Source organism: Azolla caroliniana, unplaced genomic scaffold, assembly GCF_043228905.1.
Source record: "Azolla caroliniana isolate FFs.n. ecotype wild unplaced genomic scaffold, voAzoCaro1.0.p SCAF_3, whole genome shotgun sequence".
In the NCBI taxonomy this organism is placed as follows: Eukaryota; Viridiplantae; Streptophyta; class Polypodiopsida; order Salviniales; family Salviniaceae; genus Azolla; species Azolla caroliniana.
In genome coordinates this window covers 25410596-25431245 of record NW_028230438.1, presented here as the reverse complement: position 1 = coordinate 25431245, position 20650 = coordinate 25410596, and the positions used below count along the sequence as shown (strand labels likewise).

Here is a 20650-nt window from a genome sequence, read left to right as displayed (position 1 = left end):
TAATAAACAAATCGAAGAAGCTTTTATTTACAAAATGTACAACTTTAGTGGTGCCCTCTATACATACGCATTTCAGAACACCTTCAAGAGAGAAAAAAAGGTTGCTCCCTTTACAAGATATTGATGTAGCTTAGCCAATAATGTACCATTATCAAGTTACAATCCATTATTAAACCATATAAGGACAAAAGAATAATAACACACGAAAAAACAAAGCCCATAGTCAGTCCAAGATGCAGATCCATCTACATCAAAATTACAAGAAATTGGCCAATGTTGTTAAAAGGAGAAGAGGGCATCATCCAAATGAGCCAAAAGTGAAAAGAAAAAGCTACAATGTTGATAAGAATAATATCATATATGATTACTAATATATATCCACAAGACCTTCATATAGGTATGTTCAAGAAGCTAGCGTGACAAAAAGCTTCAATGTCTTCTAGGATGTTAGCACGACGAATGATTGCAACACACTTTGAAGAAGTTAGATTGATGAAAAGCATGCAAGGAAATTGTAGTGACAAACAACTTCAACCATACAACAACTCTATCATTAAGCAAATTAGGATAGAAAGTACAGGGATACTAGTATTTGTAAGCGTTGGCAAATTACAGTAGTAGGAAACTATTATCTTTATAAGTAGTAATTATTTGACAAGCTCAAATCTATAAAAATGACATCATGCTACACATGAAGTCTCTTGTTATAACAATATAAAAAATATGAAACCAGATATTCATCATGACCATTTGTGCCATACATTCTCCTTGATTAATCACATCCTTTAAGCCAAATACAAAGTTCTCAAATGTTTCAATTGCTTATATTATCATATCGAAGAAAGCAACAAAATTCAGCTCACCCAAATGCAAACCTAACGATAACAACAATCGATATGTTACCCAGCATTTCAAAATATGTTACATGGCTTAACATTGTTTCCTCACTTTCCCAACCTTGATAAGATGTGGATTCTAGCATAGAAGATGTAGATGGCTTCCCATACCTTCTTTGGGGAGTACTTCATTTGATTGCTTCCACAAATTTAGGTATTGGCAGCATGTACCATGCTTTTATCATGCCTAAACCCATGTTTGGAAAGACAAACAAAGATAAATCACAATTCTAGATGACCATCTAACGCAAATAAGTGTTCAACACACTCTGCATGGTGATAGCCCTTCTTGCATTAAATGCCATGGAGATGACAAGATGTTACCTTCTCACTGTAGATATCCCAGCATGTTATATTTATTTTGAGAGACAGAGAAAGAGAGATTGAACTGGCTAGAATACATAAACTTTGCAAATGATAGTTGGTTTAAGAGATGGACATAACCTTTGCAAATTATATTTTATTTAAGAAGACAGACAACATGGACCAAACATACTTCTGAGCAAATACAAAACTGAGCTCCAGACACTATAGATATGAGCATATAGTAGATGCAAACAGGCAAGATTTCTTTTCTTCCACTCTTGAGATGTCCTCCAAATCTATCAAGTTAGAAGAAAATTATTATTCTATATATCAGTTCCCAAATCATTACAAGCAGTGATACCAGTAGTTTTGATATGTTTAGGACATAATTATCTCCAAGTTGGATGTATACATAGCATCCACTCCAGAAAGGGCGATTCAATAAATTCACCCCAAGAGATACATATTGGAAACTTAACATTCGTGGTAGGTAAAGCATCATCCTGTGATCCCTACATTCAGGTAAGTACTGGACCCAGGAGAGATTTCTAAAGGTCCAGCTATAGTACAAGACGGAAGTGTTTGATATACAGATCGGTAAAAGTAAGTTTTCTATTGCAAATCAAAGAGCACCGAGATTTATCATATGATCATCGTTTTGAGAAGAAAAGCAAAATGCAGTAAGGGTTATATGATCATCTTACAGAGAAGAAAAGTAGAAAGCTATAAATACGATAAAAATAAGGAAAACTCATAAATACAGAAGTTCGAACAGGACACTGTGATAAACTTAGTTCATTTACAGAATGAATTGCACAAGGAATCCCCACAGCAATCCTTCTCAAAAGGTTCACTGTGCCTTAGAAACATTAGTCATGCCTCAAGTAAGGAGCTCAACTTCCTTATTAAAAGAAAAACCAAGAGTCCTGTTGTTGTACCAACATTACATAGCTCAAGGTCAAAAAGAACACAATGAGCTCAAGGACAATTAAGAATTCCAATTCATGCCGTTACATGATGAGTTCTCTCTCAAGAGGAAATCTGAAATAAAATGCAAATATGAAACATCGTTTCAGCATTGCTTACCTGCTATATAATGGGTGAGACAAAACTTTACAGCCAGATTGCTGCATGCATATGCAATAAAAAAAGTTCGAAAAGAGTAAATATTTTCAAATGTGAGGGATAAAGGACAGAATGTGGTCATCACTAAATGCCACTCAGTCTGATGATCATGGCTCTTGCCATATAAGCAGTAGATAAGGAGTTCAAGTTCTCTCTTCTCCGTCAGTCATCACAGATGGCCATAATTTGCTTATGATTGGTTTTCGGGCGATACCTGTGCCGGAGAACCAAACTTTTTCGAACATAATAAGCTTTGGGAGGGTAACTCTTTAGATGATCGCATCTGAGGAGATGCTTGTTTCTTGGATGTAGACCTATGAAAGAAACCCCGTTCTCTAAAAGAACTTGTTGCTCTTTTCTCTTTATCTATGTCCACACTGGTCAAAGCCCTCTTCTCTTGAGGAGCAATTTTTGACAATTTATTCTTGATTGGCTCTTTCAAACTACTGAACCCTAAAAGCATATTCGATTTCACAGGTGGTGGTTTTTTTGGTTTCTCACATTCGGGACAAGGAGGGTCGTGCCTGAGAGCATACGGGGGAACAACCTTCTCCAGACAATCCGCATGGAAAACATGGCCACACACAAGAACCCCAGTGACAGGCAAATCTGCATTATTACTCATTCGTTGAGAACTCCAGGGAGACCGCCGAGTCAACAATCTCGAACATATGCCACACATGTGAACATCATGAGTTCCTCTTGCACTACCATTGTTTGAATGATCATGCAAACCCTGCGAGAATGCAACTTGAATTTTTTCTATCGATAAAGGCAAAGATGGCTCCTCCTCTGTTCTTTCTTCTTCAGGGCTTTCAGCATAAAAAACAGTATTGATCCCTGAAGTGCCGAAGCCTTCGCGCTGTGAAGAGGCAATGAGTTGGGAAAATGCTTGCATAGACCAGTCCTTGGTTTCGTGCCCAGTAAGTGTGTCACCCTTCTCTAATGCGGTTTCGCATGTATTACTATTATGATGATTATTATTGTTATGAGGCCTCAGCTTGTGAAAAAAAGCCTTGGATCCAAACCTATATAAAGAAGAGAAGCCTCCGCTTAAATTTGCATTGAATGATGATGAAGGCCGATGACCCAAGTCTGCCCGTGACCTAAATGAACTGGATGATTCTGCTTTACTCACATGCCCCTGAAAGAGAGAAAGAGAGAGAGAGAGAAAGAATAAAAAAAAGGATTGTATATCTAGGAACCACTGTATTGTTTTGATAATAGGATACGACTTTTGTAAGGGAAAAACACCATACCGCTAGCTTTCCTATATTTACCAGAATACCCCTAAGTTTCCAAATTTAACAAAGGGACATTTTGGTAATCGTTTGAAAACTTATGTGTATTCCAGAAAATATCCAAAAGCGCATCTTGTTGTTTTACACTAACTTTAAAAAGCGCACATACCTCCTTTGCCCAAAATGTTGTGCTCGACAAAGAATCTATAAAGAATTTAAGAAGAATTAGCTATAGAACTATATTGACTAACTATCTTATGTAAACAATAATAACATTCTTTAGATCTACCAACCCATATGTAACAAGAGACATCTTAAAGAGAGATAGACAAAATACAGCCAAAATAGGTAATCCAAACTAAGTCGAAAATTCACAAACTTATTGGCAAATCCATGGCATATTGACACCATAAGATTATGCATATGCTCTCTTAGCATGTATCCTTAAGGTTATGCATATACTCCAATACCTAACCCAACATGTATCCCATCAAAGTCCCCAATATCCATCCAGAATAACAACAAACAAACCAAGTTTTTTCAAATTATATATCTACAAACACCCCATCACTGTTCAAAGATTTGTTACACACGACAGGTTGATCAAAGACACCATTATCATTGTAATTCAAAGATATGTCAAATGTGTGACTAGGAACAGAGCCATCATTGATTCAAAAGATTTTAACATAGACACAAACCATGAACAAAACAAAACAATCACCATTCAATCAAAAGATTTTAACTTACATGTGAACCATGAGTAAAACCATCATTCATGTAATCAAATGATTTTGGCATGCATGCAAAGTATGAGCAAAGCCATCATCAATCAAAGGTTTACCATAGAAAGGATAAACAGAAGAAATTTGTGATATTTACCAGGTGTTGTGGTCGAAGAAACAAAATGGTCGCCAATATCATTACGAATCCAGTGAGAAGAGGCTCTAAAACTACCTGGAGCACTTTGGCAGGCCGGGAGAGAGAAGTCTAATTGCATCGAAGAGGACAGGCAGCGAAGGAGGTATTGTCCATTCACATCTCTGCCCATACTCCGATCTAGACCATTGTTCACATCTCGGCTCATACTCTGATCTCGACGGTTTGCATCCCAACTCATACTTTGATCTCGACCCATACTTCGATCATTAGGCCCATCTCGACCCATACTTTGATTATTATTATTATTATACACATCTCGACCCATACTCTGATTATTATGACCATCTCGCCTCATACTAACCAAAGGAGAACCTGAAGCGGAGTTTCCATTGCTTCGAGACTGAGACCGTGTTTTTTTCCTAAATGAAGAGGAGAAATAACCTGAGGACATGCCACCATTATAATGATGATTATCATCATTATAATTACGATTATGAAGAAGTTGAGTATGATTTTGATGGTACGATGAAGAGACTGATGAGAGTGGACTCGATGCAATGGGGGGAGAGAAGCCACCATGGATTCTCCAATGGTGACTATTAGGGTCTGCACAGTGAGCATTAAGACTATCATTAGGTCCATTAGTATTATTATTATTATAAGAGGAAGACGAAGAAGAAGACGAAGAAGAAGAAGACAGAGGTTGTCGAGGTGGCCTTGAAGCCACGCAACAAACCGAACCCATTTTCAGTCTTGTTCTTGTTTTAGGGTTTTGATCAGTCCTGTTAGGGTTTTTGAACAGAGGAAGATACTCTTCTTTTTTATATTGATGATAATGAGAGACCCATCTCTCCTCTCTCTGTTTCTAAAGACCCATGGCTTTTTATGTTTGTTATTTTGTTGTGTTCTGTTAGGGTTGAAAAACAGGGGAAGATACGCTTCTGTTCGGGAATGATAATGAAGGACCCATCGCTCTCTTTCTTTCTCTGTGTTGATCTCTCTCTAAAGAGACACCACGGCTTCTTCTCGATAGGTCTTCAAAGAGGACCTCTCTCTCTCCCATACATCGCCATCATCTACAGAACCATGGCTTCATGATGAGTGTTCCGAGAGGAATCCCTATTTTATTTCTCTCTCTAGACAGCCATGGCGATCTTAATGAGTCTGCTTCAGGAGTATATTTGTCTGTCTCTCTGTCTCTGTCTATCTGTCTCTCTCTCTTTCTGGTAGTTCTTTCAAGATAGTTTCTCGTCTCTGGTTTTCTCTCTAAAGGCACACCATAGCTTATTGATAGTTCTTTTCAAGGGGAGATCTCTCCCTGCCCCCTGTGTTTATGTCCCCCCCTCTCCTACCTCAGAGAGAGAGAGTGAGAGAAGAAGAAGAAGAAGAAGAAGAAAATGTCCTGCTCTCTCTCTCTCTCTCTCTCTCTAGAAGGTTTCAATCTCCACTTCCCTATCTCTGCAGAGACAGGGACATGGACATGGACATGGACAGAGACAGAGACAGAGACAGATGGAGCTGTCCATCTATCTGTCTGTCTTTTTTATCTAGAGGGTTTCCATCTCTTTCTGTCCATAGGGAGGGAGGGAGGGAGGGTCTCATGAGAAATTCACAGTCAGAGTTTTCCGGCCCGAATGTGCCCGAATCGAGACCTCCTCACGTTCTCGTCCTTCCTCAACCACCCACGAACCGAAAATTCGCGCCAAATACATACAAAGGAACGCCAATGCCATTGAGATTATTATCTCATTCATCTAATCAACGAGGCATGTGATCGATGATCAATGATCAATGATAATGAGACGATTGATTACATATCCACAAGAGGGGAGAAGGGGGGCCCAATGTGCCGCATGGGTCCATCCATCCATTTTACAACATAATCCTCCCTCATTGTATATCTTAATGGTAGACAACTCCTTTACACTTGTGACATCAATAAGATGAGGAGAGAGACCGGGGTGATGGGAGAGTCTTCTAGAGATCATGGAATGCACGCATTAATCATCTATGATGATCCCAGTAAGTTTATTAGTGGCATATTGATAAATGACATTATCGCCACGTCTGTTCATCAGAAAGAGCTGCCAAAAGGTTAGACTAGACTGCCAGTCACCCTGTCGTGTCGAATATGTCCCTGGAGACCATACATGAAATGTTTCCCCACCGTATGTGTGGACTTTAAGTAACGACTCCCGATGCACGAGACGTTTACTCGATTGCACTTTTTACGAGTGCGCGCATGCACGATGTTGTGAACTGTAAAAGAAGCAAGTGTATGGTGTCTGAAGTTGATTGGAAATGTGTGGAAAGAAAACTCAAAAGGAATGTCGACCAAAGACTCGTGAAATTGTTCGCGCCTTGATATGCATTGGCATCCCGTCTCATATCAAAGAGAATGTGAGCTAAGTTGTATGGAAGCAAAGGTGTAGATTGCAGGCAATTGGAGGAGCGTCCCATCCCACAACTAAAAGAGAAACGTGAACAATAATAGAAGCAATTGTGTCGATAACGAACAAAGGGATGGGTTGTAGTATTTGTCAACGAGTATAGTTTCCTTGTTTATAAAAGAATATGGTCGTGTAATTTGGTACAACATAAGCAATATAATGTGTGGATTCGGGAATGTGAGCATCTATTGTCTCTCCCATACCATGATATATTGCCATTGCAATAAATCTTCATTCATGAAAGAATCTTTTGACACATCATGAAGCAAGTGTAATGCATCCCATCTTCTCTAGACCATTTCTTCATATATTGAGTCAATCTAAAACTAAAAAAGATGTTTTCGTGTCTTCTATTATTTTCAGTTGCTTCTCATGCGATTCTACGCAGTCAATCATTTCTATGCCCATGATCTCTATGGGAAGTGATCCGATTAGGATGTACGGGGTTTGTATATTGACTTGAAGAAACTTCATAAGAAAATGCCTTTAGACATTTTTCAAACTCTTTCCAAGTGAATCTATGATGTTATTGCATGGTACTTCAACCCCATTAAGAAGCCCTAATGTCCTTGTACAAAGATGTTTTTGGAGAACCCAATATGTATCTAAATTCTCCTCCAATGTATATGTTCTCCAAATACATAGTAAACTTCATTTCTTACTCTAAAGGTGGGTAACACATTCATGCCATCTAAGATTGGAGGGAACCTCAAGCCCAAGAGATTTCGAAGCATTTTGAGGTTTCAAGTGACTCATTATTGTGCACAATTTACAGTAAGTCTTCAAAAGCATAACATTTGATGTGGAGCGATTGACACTCAACTTACTATAAAAGTTGGGCTTCTCGTGGATGACAAAATTCCTATCCTATGTACAATACACTCATTGACTTTTGAATCTATTCTAAAGTGTTTGCAAAAAACATGAGAATTGTATTCCCAATGGTAACTTCTTCAATGTGTTATAACTCATAAACCATTCGTTCCAACTCATCTATGTATAAATCAAAGAGAGTTTATGAGGGTGGTCGTCGTCGTGGAACATCAATAGTGCCAATGAAAAGGTTTGAAGTATATATCACACACGAAATATATAATCCTCTCATAGATTTGAGAAATTGCGAGCATATATTAGCTTGATCCAATCAAGTTATTCCATGAATATCCAAATATGTTTGTAAGGCACCATATCAAATGTTTTCTCAAAGTATATGAAGCAAAAATAAAAAAACCTCTGCCTTTCAAAAAAAAACTTTTATTAAGACTCAAGTAATGACAAGGTGACTAATGGTTCTACGGTGTTTTCAAAAACCACATTGCATATAAGTCCTCTTACCATTTGTTTGAGCCCATGAATGTAGCTTTATTTCAATTACACATCCAAATAACTCTGTCATTAGAGAACTAACCACAATTGTCTACTAATTGTGCATACTATTTAGATCTACCCCTTTTATGTAAAGGTTTGAGCTAATGTGTAATCCAAGCATGGGATATGCCATGTTGCAATGCACAATAAAGATATCATTCATCCAAGCATGTGCTTTCTTTCCCATCCATTTTCAATATTGATGCCATGAAGATCTTTGGCCTCACAAGTTGCTAGAATCTTAGGCCTTTGTGCATACATCCACTAAAGTGAAAAAGTAAGGGATTCGTGAAAGAGAGTCGTAACATATTATCTTTCCATTGTTTGATGGCTCATTTAAGTTCTTACAATACATACCCAAGTCCATAAGAATTAAGTTATGATAACTCTTAACATGTTCCTTTTAGGTGCATGCATGTTCTTTCTCTTGGGTGTGCATAACTTGTTGATTAACTTCCTATGCTCTTCTCTCTGTTTGAACAAGTGTTTTGTACGAATATAGATACTTTTTTATGGTTTGCCTTATCATTGACTATGTTGAAAGCCATAAAGTATTTTTGAGCTTCATGGGCTTAAAAGTATTATTTGTGCACGAACAAACAACCTTCCTGAAAGTTTCTCATTTGCATTCTAATGTTGCAATCCTTTTGGAACTTTTAGTTTTTAACATGACCTCACCCACCTCAACTTGTATAGGTGATATTTTAACGTCTATTCACGAAATAGGGTTGCCTTTCGTTATAGTTGAGTAGTTGTCCAGACGATAAAAGGGATTGAAAATTTATGCGACAAGCATAATTTTTTCAATCCCTCTTAATCAAACATGCTACTTTCTTTGTTCTCCGTCATTGGCTATAATTTTTTGCCCATATCAAACAATTGACATTGTATTTATCCAAAATTTGATTCCTATGGACACAAGAAGTATAATTTCTAGCTCATTTGCTAGTGCCGACATTCCGTGAGTATTCTCCATTGTGAAACATAATCGTAGAAGATGTGAGTTAGTTCCATTGTTCACAAGTTCCCATTAATTTAACAACCTTGTTTCCCTGATTGCCTTTACATCTTCTCCCTCGTCCTTGAGCTTAAATGTTTTTCCTCCCCATATTGCTTGCAATGACATATTGTTGTTGAAGGATAGGATCTTCGCATACAACACATTTTGTACTCACGAGGTAGATGGAAATATTTTCAAGGATTATCATTGTCTGTGTTTCATCAAATATTACGCATACAATAGCCCTTTCTCTTAAGTGAGAGACACGTAGTTTTCTAACTCTATGTGCCCCATAAGCATTGATTCACAACATGCCATATGCATACTAAATAACTCCCAATCACATTTCCAAGGGATTAGGTGTTTCACTTTCCCATCTATGATGCCATGAATTAAAATGTCCTCGGGAGAGACTAGAGCAACACACACACAACCAAGATGGATGTAGCTCAATTGGTAACACATAGGTGAGAAATTTGGGCCTCAAACCCAAGACCTAGGGCTAGTAGTCTAAGAACTTAAAGAGATGGAAAGAATCATGTTGTGATAAGAAGAAAATAAAAGCGAAGAGAGAAAGTTGTCCACCTTTATGATCATTATTCTCTCACATAGGAACTTTGATTTTGGCAAGCCATTGATCAACGTTCGTTTATGTGAAGCACTACAAGTGAAAATGGAAATAAATGGTGCATATTTAGCCTTAAGATCGTTCTCTATCTCTATGTTTTTAATCTTATATTAAAAATATAACCAACAAAGTTTAATAATAATGGTAAAGACAATAGTAAATACACCATTGGGGAATCAGATGCAGGAGAAAGAGCTCAGTCAAAGTTTCTGCTGAAATGGGGTAGTTCTCCTATGGTGGTCAGATCATCATAAGGGCCTAAATGGAACTACCAAGCACCCAGATGGTTGTTTCCGCCAATGGCTCCCATTAGTGACTAGGAGTTGTAAATATGTATAGATGTGGCACAAGTTAATTACTAGGTTATAGGAGTTGTTGGGATACTTTTGTTGTAAATGAGGTGGGAACTATGATCACTTTGGCGAGAAGGCCAAAGTGACGTTTGCTGAAATTTTTTCGTCTTTTACGTACTTTGTTTGCTAACTAATGCGAATTAGTGTTTTTTGGACAAAAATAAATAAATAATACACCATTGGAGAAATAACCTTGGAAACTAAGTAGTTCGTGAGTTATCGAGGCAAGACGATTAATCAACAACATTCTATGCAAAAAAACTTTTGAAATCTTGAGCAATTATCATGGGTAGCAAACGATGAAGATGATGTAGATTATATCATTTCTCACCTTTTTGATGATATTGGAATGGAATCACTGACAAAAGTTTTTATGTTTTTATTGAGCAACTTTAACATTGTCCTATTATACATGATAAATGTGGAGTTTTGGTAACATACATGATTCATGGAAATTTATTGCAGGAAGCTTCAACCAAAACTTCCCTAGTATTGAGTTATTCCATATGTAGAACAATAAGGTGCACCTACTCCTTTGGTTGCATACATAAAGCTCAACAAAGAACCAAAGCTCTTGTTTTTTTTTCCAAAAAAGAATATACTCCTTTAGTTAAAATATACACAAACTCGATCCCTTTCTCGGGAAGCCTAAGCCAAGACTATCCTATCCTACACAAGAGATCTTGCTTATTTATCTTACACTTTCACATATGGCTCTAGCCATCCTTTCATGCATATCACCTACATTCACTATCCCACATGCCATGTCTTTCAAGCCTCTCGTTCATCTAATGGGAGGGGGAAACCAAAGCTCGTGTTTTGCGAACAAAGTGGACAATCTTTTAGCCCACTATCAATGTCATATCCAACATGCTGCCTTTGTGATTTGTGACTCCACATTTGCATGTGCCGTAGGGTGAATGTTGTATTGTCGAGATATATAATGTATATTATCCCTCAATTGTTTCCAACATTTTTTATATTTTTTTTCCATAAAAAATATGCTTCATTGGTATTAAAATTAAAAAGGCCAGAGGCACTATACAAATAGTATATAATGTTTGTTTCATCTCCACAAGTATATATCATCAAAGAAAGGCCCAAATATAAGCGATGGCATTTGGCACGATAAGGATAATTATAATCCATGAATACAACTCTCAGCCTTTGCCAATAACACCTTCGCTACAACAAACTAGGAGACCACATATAAAGGTGACAGCATCGGGGACCATACCGTCAATCTCCAACATGTGAAAACAAGTTAGTGTTTCATCGAAACATCCATGTTCTATAAGCTCTATCATCATTGCATTCCATGAGACCACATCTGTAGTTAGAGTGTTTGAAACACATCTTCCTTTGCCCCTTGTCAAGGTCTCTAAAAACTTCATGTTGCAGACAAAGTTGGTTGAACTTGATTTCAACATTATTTAGAATGTTGTTGCCTCTTTGTTTAGGTTTTGCTTTCGTCATGGGAGTATTAAGTCGCGGCATGTTATGTTCATAAGAAACAACGGTGGGAAACATGCAAGGGTATCATGTGATATGTCAAGGGAAAAAAAGGGTATCATGTGATATCATAAGAGCATCCACATCTTGAATCTACTAATGGTAATTTGGAAATTGGTGTTTCCACCAACATTAAACCTCTTGCCATCCCCTCTCTCCATTCATGTATGACAACTTTGACTAGTATAAAGGTTTCGGGTACTAATAAAACCATCATTTGCATCCACACTACATACTACATACTACATACCACATCCATCAAACATGCAATATGCAACATCTGTCCTATACCAAATTAATGTTCACATTGGGTGACATATTTTAATGTTCGTTCTTGTAGGTCATATTTGGCATCAAAGTACGATAACCCCATCTATGTATATAATCTATCTATCTAGGTCATTGGAGACTTAAAACCAATGTTTTTTAATCACAAGAATTTCATTTTGTGCTTTCTCATTTCTTAAATGTAGCTTTGAAGTCATTCATTTTTTCACGGGTATTCTTAAAACAAATGTTTTTCAATGCTTACCAAGGTAATACAAATGGGCAAACTTTATGTTTATTATTTTCCCCTTATTTATTGGTGTTTTCAATTCCTATTAATTGAGTAGGTGTTTCGTCAATTTCTGCCTTGATTTTTAGAGTTTCTAATGCCTAATAATTGAGTAGGTGTTTTGTCAATTCTGTGTGTCAACATCTTTTATGTTAAAAGAAATTTTGTTTCCTAAGATCGAGTCGATAAGGAGTGAACAATAAATTGGTTTGCAAAAATAATCAATAATTGTAATGTTTGATAATTCTCATATGCCTTTGTGTGCCACGAGGAGTTTGTACCAAAGCAAGCACCCGATGCTAATAATCCATCCAATCAAACGAACCTAATTTATTCATGTGACAACTCAACTAATTTGCATTTCTCATCATGTAACATAATTAGAGATAGAGAGAAAGATTAGTCTAGTGAATGCTATGGCATTCCACTTATAGTTGGATACAAAATTTCTACCTCCTAATTCAATTGGTCTCATTCAGTCAAGAATTGTGTCACATCATTCATTGATCTACAACATAGGGATATCGAGGTCAAGTTTGCAACTACAATGGGAGCACCTCTTTGAGCTCTCCTACGAATCGGTTGTATAGTACTTTAATGTAATATTTTCTTATGTGAATGTCTTCTCAAAGATATATCGTAGAATGTGCCGATGAAAAACATTATGTTTTGGTATTACCTATTTGTTTTACTTTTTCTAACTCCAAGTCACAATGATATAGCCATGAAAAGCAACATTATGTTATTTAAAAGTTTTGATGGTGCACGAGTGTGAATTAAACAGATCAGTGTTTATGTTGAAGACCCTTTCTCTCATTATCTACAAGGTATTGGGGATTTGAAACAATGCTTATTTGTTTATTCATATGTGGGCTCAACTCATCCCTAGACGGAGAAAGGAATTGACTTGTCAAATATGGTGTTTTGTTTGGACAACATCCTCAAAAAGGTACATTAGAAATGGGAAAGCTCAAAAAGAGGACATTTTGAGTATAATAAAAACATGTGTGGCGGCTAGATGGACTAAAGACTTATCGTCTTAGGAGATCATAAAATTCGAGCAGATGAAAACTTATAGACAATTAGTATAGCCTTCTTTCCGTGTCTATGTTTTATCTCTCATGTTTATTTTTCTTACGTTACCATCCTTTGCAAAGTAAAGGAAACATCTGTTTACACAATAAAACAATGTTCGTGAATTATCTATATGTATATCTATCTATCTATATTACAAGGTAACCTTGAACAATACGTATATAAATATGAGTAATATGTATGGTTGATAGCATAGTATGAACCATATGTACCATATGTGCACTCGCATTCGCGAATGGTTCAATCATTCGCGAAGAAAAACACCCTCAAAGAATGATAAATACCATACTTTTGGATTAACTATTTATTATGAGGTAGATAAGCCTAAAAATGAAAAAAAAAAACATTAAAAAAATGGGAAAAAAACAAAAAAAAACACAAGAATGTTTGAATAACATTCGCATTCGTTTTCCAACGTAGGAAAACGAATGTTATACTAGACGAACACGAATTTTACGTACTATGGTTGATAGTATTGTTTTTGGAAACAATATCATGAAGAGAAGATTACATGTTACATTAAACGATTCTTCTAAAAGTGAATGTGAAAATGTAAAGGGGAAAGAAGAAAACATCATCAAGGTCATGCATTTGTGTGTAACAAATGAGCAACAATGTAGGTAAATGTTAGTTGGGACAATGTATCACCAAGAAACTATGATTTCTGAATTGTATTTCACCTACTTACATTACATTTAAATATTTGAAAAACTTATTCAGAAAAAATGAGCGTTGGAGCAATTGCAACTATCACAAAAGCATGTACATTTGTTAAAGCATTCATCTATTACTAGTTATGTACATGGGATCGTTAACGAAACCATTCAATGACTCATCAAATCTAGATGTGCATCCTATGAGTATTGACCACCACAAGTCTAACCTTGGTGACTACATTGGGAGCAACGATCTCATTGAGTTCGAGATGAAAATATAGGCATCTTGTTTAGTTCTTATTCTATGACATGACTCAATCCCCCCCCATATGTATTTAAATGGCCAAAAACACCTCATGAAATGAGATTGTCCTTAATGTGAGGATCATTTTGAGATGATGGATGGATATTGTCTCCCAAAAACATATGAAAGAAACAACAAAGTTGGGCGCAACAACATCATCAAGTTCAAGATGACAATATAGGCCTTTTGTTCAAATTTTCTTCCTTGTCATCAACATGTTTAGGGTATTTTTATTTTCTTATCTCGCATGTTTATAGTTCTTATTCGATGACATGACTCAATCACCTTGTGTATTTAAATGGCCAAAACCACCTCATGAAAGGAGATTGTCCTCAATGTGAGGATTATTGTTAAATAATGGAAGGATATTGTCTCCCAAAAATGAATGAAACAAGTTTCACATTGGCTCATAAATAGGGCTCATTCAACTTGCTAGACTCACTTGATTCACTCTACATATCATATGGTTGAAATCATCTCGTTATAAAATCATGCATAATTATAGATGTATCATAACTCCCTCTCCTTTGATTTACATGAAATTTAAGTATATATCCTTTTATTTCTATTCAAACTTTAGACCTTAGGGCTCAAATATCATTCCATTCACATTATAGGCTATATTTTGGCTAGGACATTTTACCCTCATTTATCGTCGCATGCATATTGTAGGACGTTGCAAACAAATCTTCAAGTAGATATGTTCACAAGGATTGCATGATTTATGTTGTCCACCAAAATGCTAAAACTATATGATGGATGTTCTACGTACACGTTGTGCATGCCATGTCTGTGCTTATTAAGATGGGCATGAAATTTGTCAGGCCCCCAAGGAGGAAGCTAACAAATTCAACAACCCGTTTAGCAATTTAAAGTCACATAACCTCACGTATGTTGATATATGTCAATAAATATGCTATTATTCTTTCGGAGAATTCCATCGAAATCCCAAGGTACATTCCATTGTAAATAATATCGTCGTGAGAGAAAAAAGTAACTTTTATTATATCGATATGAATGAATGAATACACATAATATATTACGTGTAAATGTGTGTCTCAAAAAGTTATGCCTCTTCTAAGCAAGCTTTGAATCTACAATGACATCAATCCGCATTACGAATACTCCCCCTCATGTCCTCCTTTTCGTCATTATGTGATCTGATTTAAAGAATGACATTGTCTTAGTATCATTTTTTTGCCTTGATGCAGCACGTTCATATGAATACATATCACAACACCTTGTGATATTTAATACATCATATGCTTCAAAGTTGTTGATCTTCTCGAAAGTGATTGAAATCACAACAATAGTTGTGGTTATCTAGAAAGCCTTTGTTTACACCATGAAAGTGTTTATTCCAAGTATTCCCCATCCATGTCACAATGTCAAGTTAGTGAAAAGTTTCCATGTACAAGGGCTATTAGGACAATGTAATCTATTCAAGAATGGTTCGAATAGATTTAACTTCCATGCACTTTCACCTTGTGAAATTGTAACATTGTTTTCCAATTATAATTGCACTTGTAGATATCATCTAAAGAAATTTGCTGAGAAGTTGAGATTAATGTGAAAAACATGTCGAGAGTGAAGGGTGATAGTTGAATATGTGAGGGGATGCAATAGGGGATTTGCACATGTCAAACTTTATCACTTTGTTTTGCATCATCTGTGTTCTTTCATACAACAAATGATCAATGTTCTCTATAACACATCATCTTTGATAAGTATCCAACTTGCACAATATAGATCTTATTACAACCATGCACATAATAAAGACTTGTATAACATCACGAAATGTATTAATGCAATCTTTTTCGATATGGATGAGTGTTGTTTAGCTTCATGTATCATACAATGTTCAATCATTTTCTCTAAATTAGAATGTGAGGTTCATTGAAACAAAACTAAGTTTTTATATGGATATGTGATAAGGCGAGACATAATAAGAATTAGGATCATTAATGTGACCAAGCCAATAGATCCACAATGGGCGGCAAACAACATATCTACTTTCTTGCATGGAATCAAAAAAATATCAATGGGGGTAGTGTTGCATGAAAACGTGTTTTTTGTGACCATACTTATGAACAACATGATCAAAATACATTAACTTTTGTAAATTTTATTTGGGGTGCCCCCATGGGATCAAGGGTTGTTGCAAATGTTGCATGAACTTGGCTTAATAGATCCTCTGCTCCAAAGTAAGGCCCTTCTTGCAAAGCATGCTGTGAGAGGATTTATGCCTGGGAATGAGTTGTGGATAAAGTTATGGTTGAACTTATCTCTTTGTAACATTAAACCTACAATAGGAGGACAGTGGCAAGATAATTTTCGATGGTTGTTTAACTCTGAATTTCCAATTAAGGCTCATAATGTTGGTTCTATGAGATTTTTTACAAGTATTTTGAGGGCATGGAAGGACATTAGAGAGGCTCTCCTATTTCTTCCATCATCAAAAGCCCAATTCTTAAGGCAACCATTGTTATGGAATCCTTTGTTTACTAATAGCTCTGGTTGGGTTTTAGGAATTAAACCGCGTTTATCATGGGGAAAAATGGACTTGGGACCAGCTGCCTCAGTGGCTGCTTGGGAGCGGTTCCACCTGCTCTCGATGAAGGACAAAATTCAATTTTCATCTTCTTTACGTGCAGGTTGTTTGATGTTCGAGCAGATTCAGCAAGCTATACCGAAGTGTCAAAGTCAACTTAATTTGGCTAATACTTATACATGGTATGATCTTTTCTCTCCTTTGGGTGTTTTAATAGGTGCCCGAGCATATGCTAACCAGGGTCAAATAAGATTTTATGACGTTGGCGATGATGGTATTTTATATTTAGTGAATGTAGAAGTTGAAGTTATGCAGTTCGCCTCCCAAAAACCAATTAGGGTTATTGCTCGATTGGACAAGAAGATTTTCTTAGATCTGAGCCATTTTTTGGCAGACCATGTAGTACAAATATGGGCATTACAAAGTAAGCCAGTGACACATCTTAATTGGGACCCAACTGATTATGCAATGCGGTTGGTTGGTCATTCCTCGACAAATGAACAAGAGAGTAGGATTCCCCTTTTTCCAATATTCCGTGGCATATGGGAGACGTTTTTTGATGCAACATCATTGCGTAAATCCTGTTGCATATCGCATCAATATATGGTGGCTTATTGGAAACGTTTATGGACTCTACCATGTATGCGTAGAGCAATTTCTTTTAAGTGGTTAATGCTTCATTATGCTTAATTACTTGTAGGTGTTCATTGAAAAGGACAAGTCGATGATCACCGTTGTGTGTGTTGCCACGTCCAGGAGGAATCTTTGAAACATTTGTTTTGGACTTGTAATGTAGCTCGACAATATTGGGGAAGAATATTGAGGATGTTTTCTTGTAAATATAAGCGAGCAATTTTTACATGCGGGGCTGTTTTCAGGGGGTCTTTGAATGAGCAGGTATCTTTGTACGAGGCCGAGCAATGCATGGAAGCATTACATGTGTTGGAGAATACAACTGAACTAGTTCTTCCTAACATTCTTGGTGGTAAATTTTTTAGAAATTCTTTTGTTTGGAATATTGTTTCAGTTAATGCTTTATGGGTGTGGTGGAAGTGTTGTTGCAGCAAGAAATATGAGGGCATCGAGTACAATGTGGTGGATATGATTAAGATGTGGTGAGACAACTTGGTGCACATAGTTAAGGGAGAGTATGATAGTATTAAAGGAACACCGGAAAAGGTGCATAAGAAAAGGCGAAAAATCTGTAAAATATGGCGACTAATACCTTTTTGGTTGGATGAGTCACATGAATATCGTTGGAATTATGTTCCACCATGTTGGCTATTCCTGCCCCCTAGTCCTTTCTTATTTCAAACATAATAGTGAGGTATATAGTTTCTTCTTTTCTCTTTATCTTACGGGTTTACGGGAAGAACATAAAAGAGGTGGATGGGATTTGGGTAATTCGGTGAACTGACAAGGGCGAGATGGTGGATGCGAACAATGAAACATTTTTTTATTTTGGATAAGGATAAGTGATGATGGTGTTGAGGGTTGTAACATAATTTATTGAGAGACGAGGAGAGTAATGCCATTTTGGTTTTTTAGGTACACGATTTTGGTGGTAAATCAACAAGAGTGAGATGGTTGATGTGGATTATTGAAGCATAATTCCTGTTTTTGATACGGATGAGTGATGGTGGTGTGGGGGCTGAAGCATAGTCTCTTCAGAAAACTAATTTGTTTGCATGTACAGGATAGTGGCGGTAATCGACAAGAAGTTTGATGTGGACTTGAGGAAGCAAAATGCATGTTTTTGATAAGGATGAGTGTTTGTGGTGGGGGGGTTGAAGCATAATCTATTTAGAAGACTAGACTCATTTAGTCGTTTGTATGTACAGGTTTTCGCAGTAATCCGTGAGAAGTAGATGTGGACTTGATGAAGCAAAATGCATGTTTTTGGGATAAGGATGAGTGATGAGGGTGTTGGGGGCGAAGCATACTCTCATGAGGGGATAAGGAAAAAAGACCCATGTATTGTTATATGTGCAGGATTTTGGTGGTATTCGGCGAGATGGATGATGTGGACTTACTGACGTAGAATTTATGTTTTGGATAAGGATGAGTAATGATGGTGTGGAGGTTGAAGCACATTCTCATGAGGAGATGAGGAATTTAGACACATTTTATTGTTTATGTGTAGGAATTTGGTGTATTCGGCGAGATGGTTGATGAGGACTTAACGAAGCAATTTTTATGATTTTTGATAAGGACAAGTGATGATGGTATGGCGGCTGAAGAATAAGCTCATGAGGAGAGGATGAAACTTGACTTAATTTGTTGTTGTGTGCAAAGGAATTTTGTGGTAATCCGGCAAGATGTTGATGGGAAAGAGGAAACATAGTTGTTGACTTTACAACCACGAATGTGGAAAGTGGTTCTCTTGAAAAACCAAAGAACGTAGTTGATTGCCTTCAAAGTCGAGATATACATGTTGAAGAAGTATAGAATGGCTCATAACTATGACCTGAGAGGGTTTGTTTCTGAATAGAGCTACTTTCGTTGTTGCTTATGGATATGGATACCTTGCAATGTGTCAAGGGAATAGATTGTAATTGTTGGACTGTTTTCTCTATTGGAGTACATAGATTTGTTTCCTCAACCGTTGTCTTCACAAGACGGGTTTGGGAGAAAATACTTTGTATGATGTAACCATCATGACCATTCTTTATAACTAATGGAAGGATAATTTGTTTTGAAAATAAAAATAAAAATACATTAACTTTTTCAGGCCATAAAAGGTAAGATGGTTACTTTTCATAGTAACAATAAGATATTCAGATTTTCTTACTTTTCTTTTTTACATTTTATATTATTCTAAAGTAGAGATATTACGAATTTCTAGCTTCATTTGGACACACACATGTGACATAACTATTTCAATAAATTACAAGTTGAAACATCTACCAACTAGAACATTGTGTTTTGTAACTCGACCATGTCTCATCTTAGCATATTAATCTCAATATATATATATATATATAATAACATACATAATTTCAAAAGTGTCAAAATGTAGACTTAAAATGCAAAATGGTGGGGGAAAGTGGCCCAATCATGAATCAATATTGAACTCTCCTTGCAACAACATATACAATCTTATCTGAGCACATAGGAATATTCTTAGAAACCATTTCGTCTCAAAGCATAAACTTTCTTTTTTTCTTTATTTTCTTTTTTTAAAGAAAGATGCACCTTAGTATATTACTTGAAAACTCTACATAGAAAATAACAAAAGGAGACATTTCATCTCACTTCTTATTGTAAGATACAAATGGTAGTACATTTGATCAAACAGATGATGTCATATATGAACAAATAGAATAGTACTATCCACTATCCAACATAAAAGAAGGTATGACATCATTCCACTTTGGACTAGCAGTTTATTACTTTGACACCAATGTTTCCGTATTACACTCAAATGCTTTCCGAGCATCCTAATTGCTATTTGAAATAGTCAAAATCTTAAAGATTTTGTGAAGACTTCAGAATTATTTGGAAACTAATTATTTCCACACATGTTTGCTAGGAGAGATTAGTCTCCCACATTGACACTTTCTTTTTGAACGATGGGAGTCCACATTCACATAGCCTTTCTCCATAACTTTATTTCATAAGAGATATATCAGATAATAACATATTGGTCAAGATGAAATGTTTGAGATAGGTTTAAGGTGTGTTGTTACCTTGTGTGATGCATCTAAGCCATAAATATGTGAAAACT

At 36.3% G+C, this 20650-nt stretch overlaps 1 protein-coding gene across 1 annotated transcript; it reads right to left on the bottom strand.

Moving 5' to 3' along the window:
* Positions 1-1986: 1986 nt before the first annotated feature.
* Positions 1987-5308, bottom strand: LOC147866844 (uncharacterized). Its single transcript, XM_087317346.1, has 3 exons — positions 4451-5308; positions 3738-3772; positions 1987-3471 (listed from the first exon to the last, which is right to left on the bottom strand). Exons 1-3 carry the CDS (start codon positions 5193-5195, stop codon positions 2518-2520), a joined length of 1734 nt encoding a protein of 577 aa, XP_087173472.1. The 5' UTR covers positions 5196-5308; the 3' UTR covers positions 1987-2517.
* Between the last annotated feature and the right edge of the window lie 15342 nt (positions 5309-20650).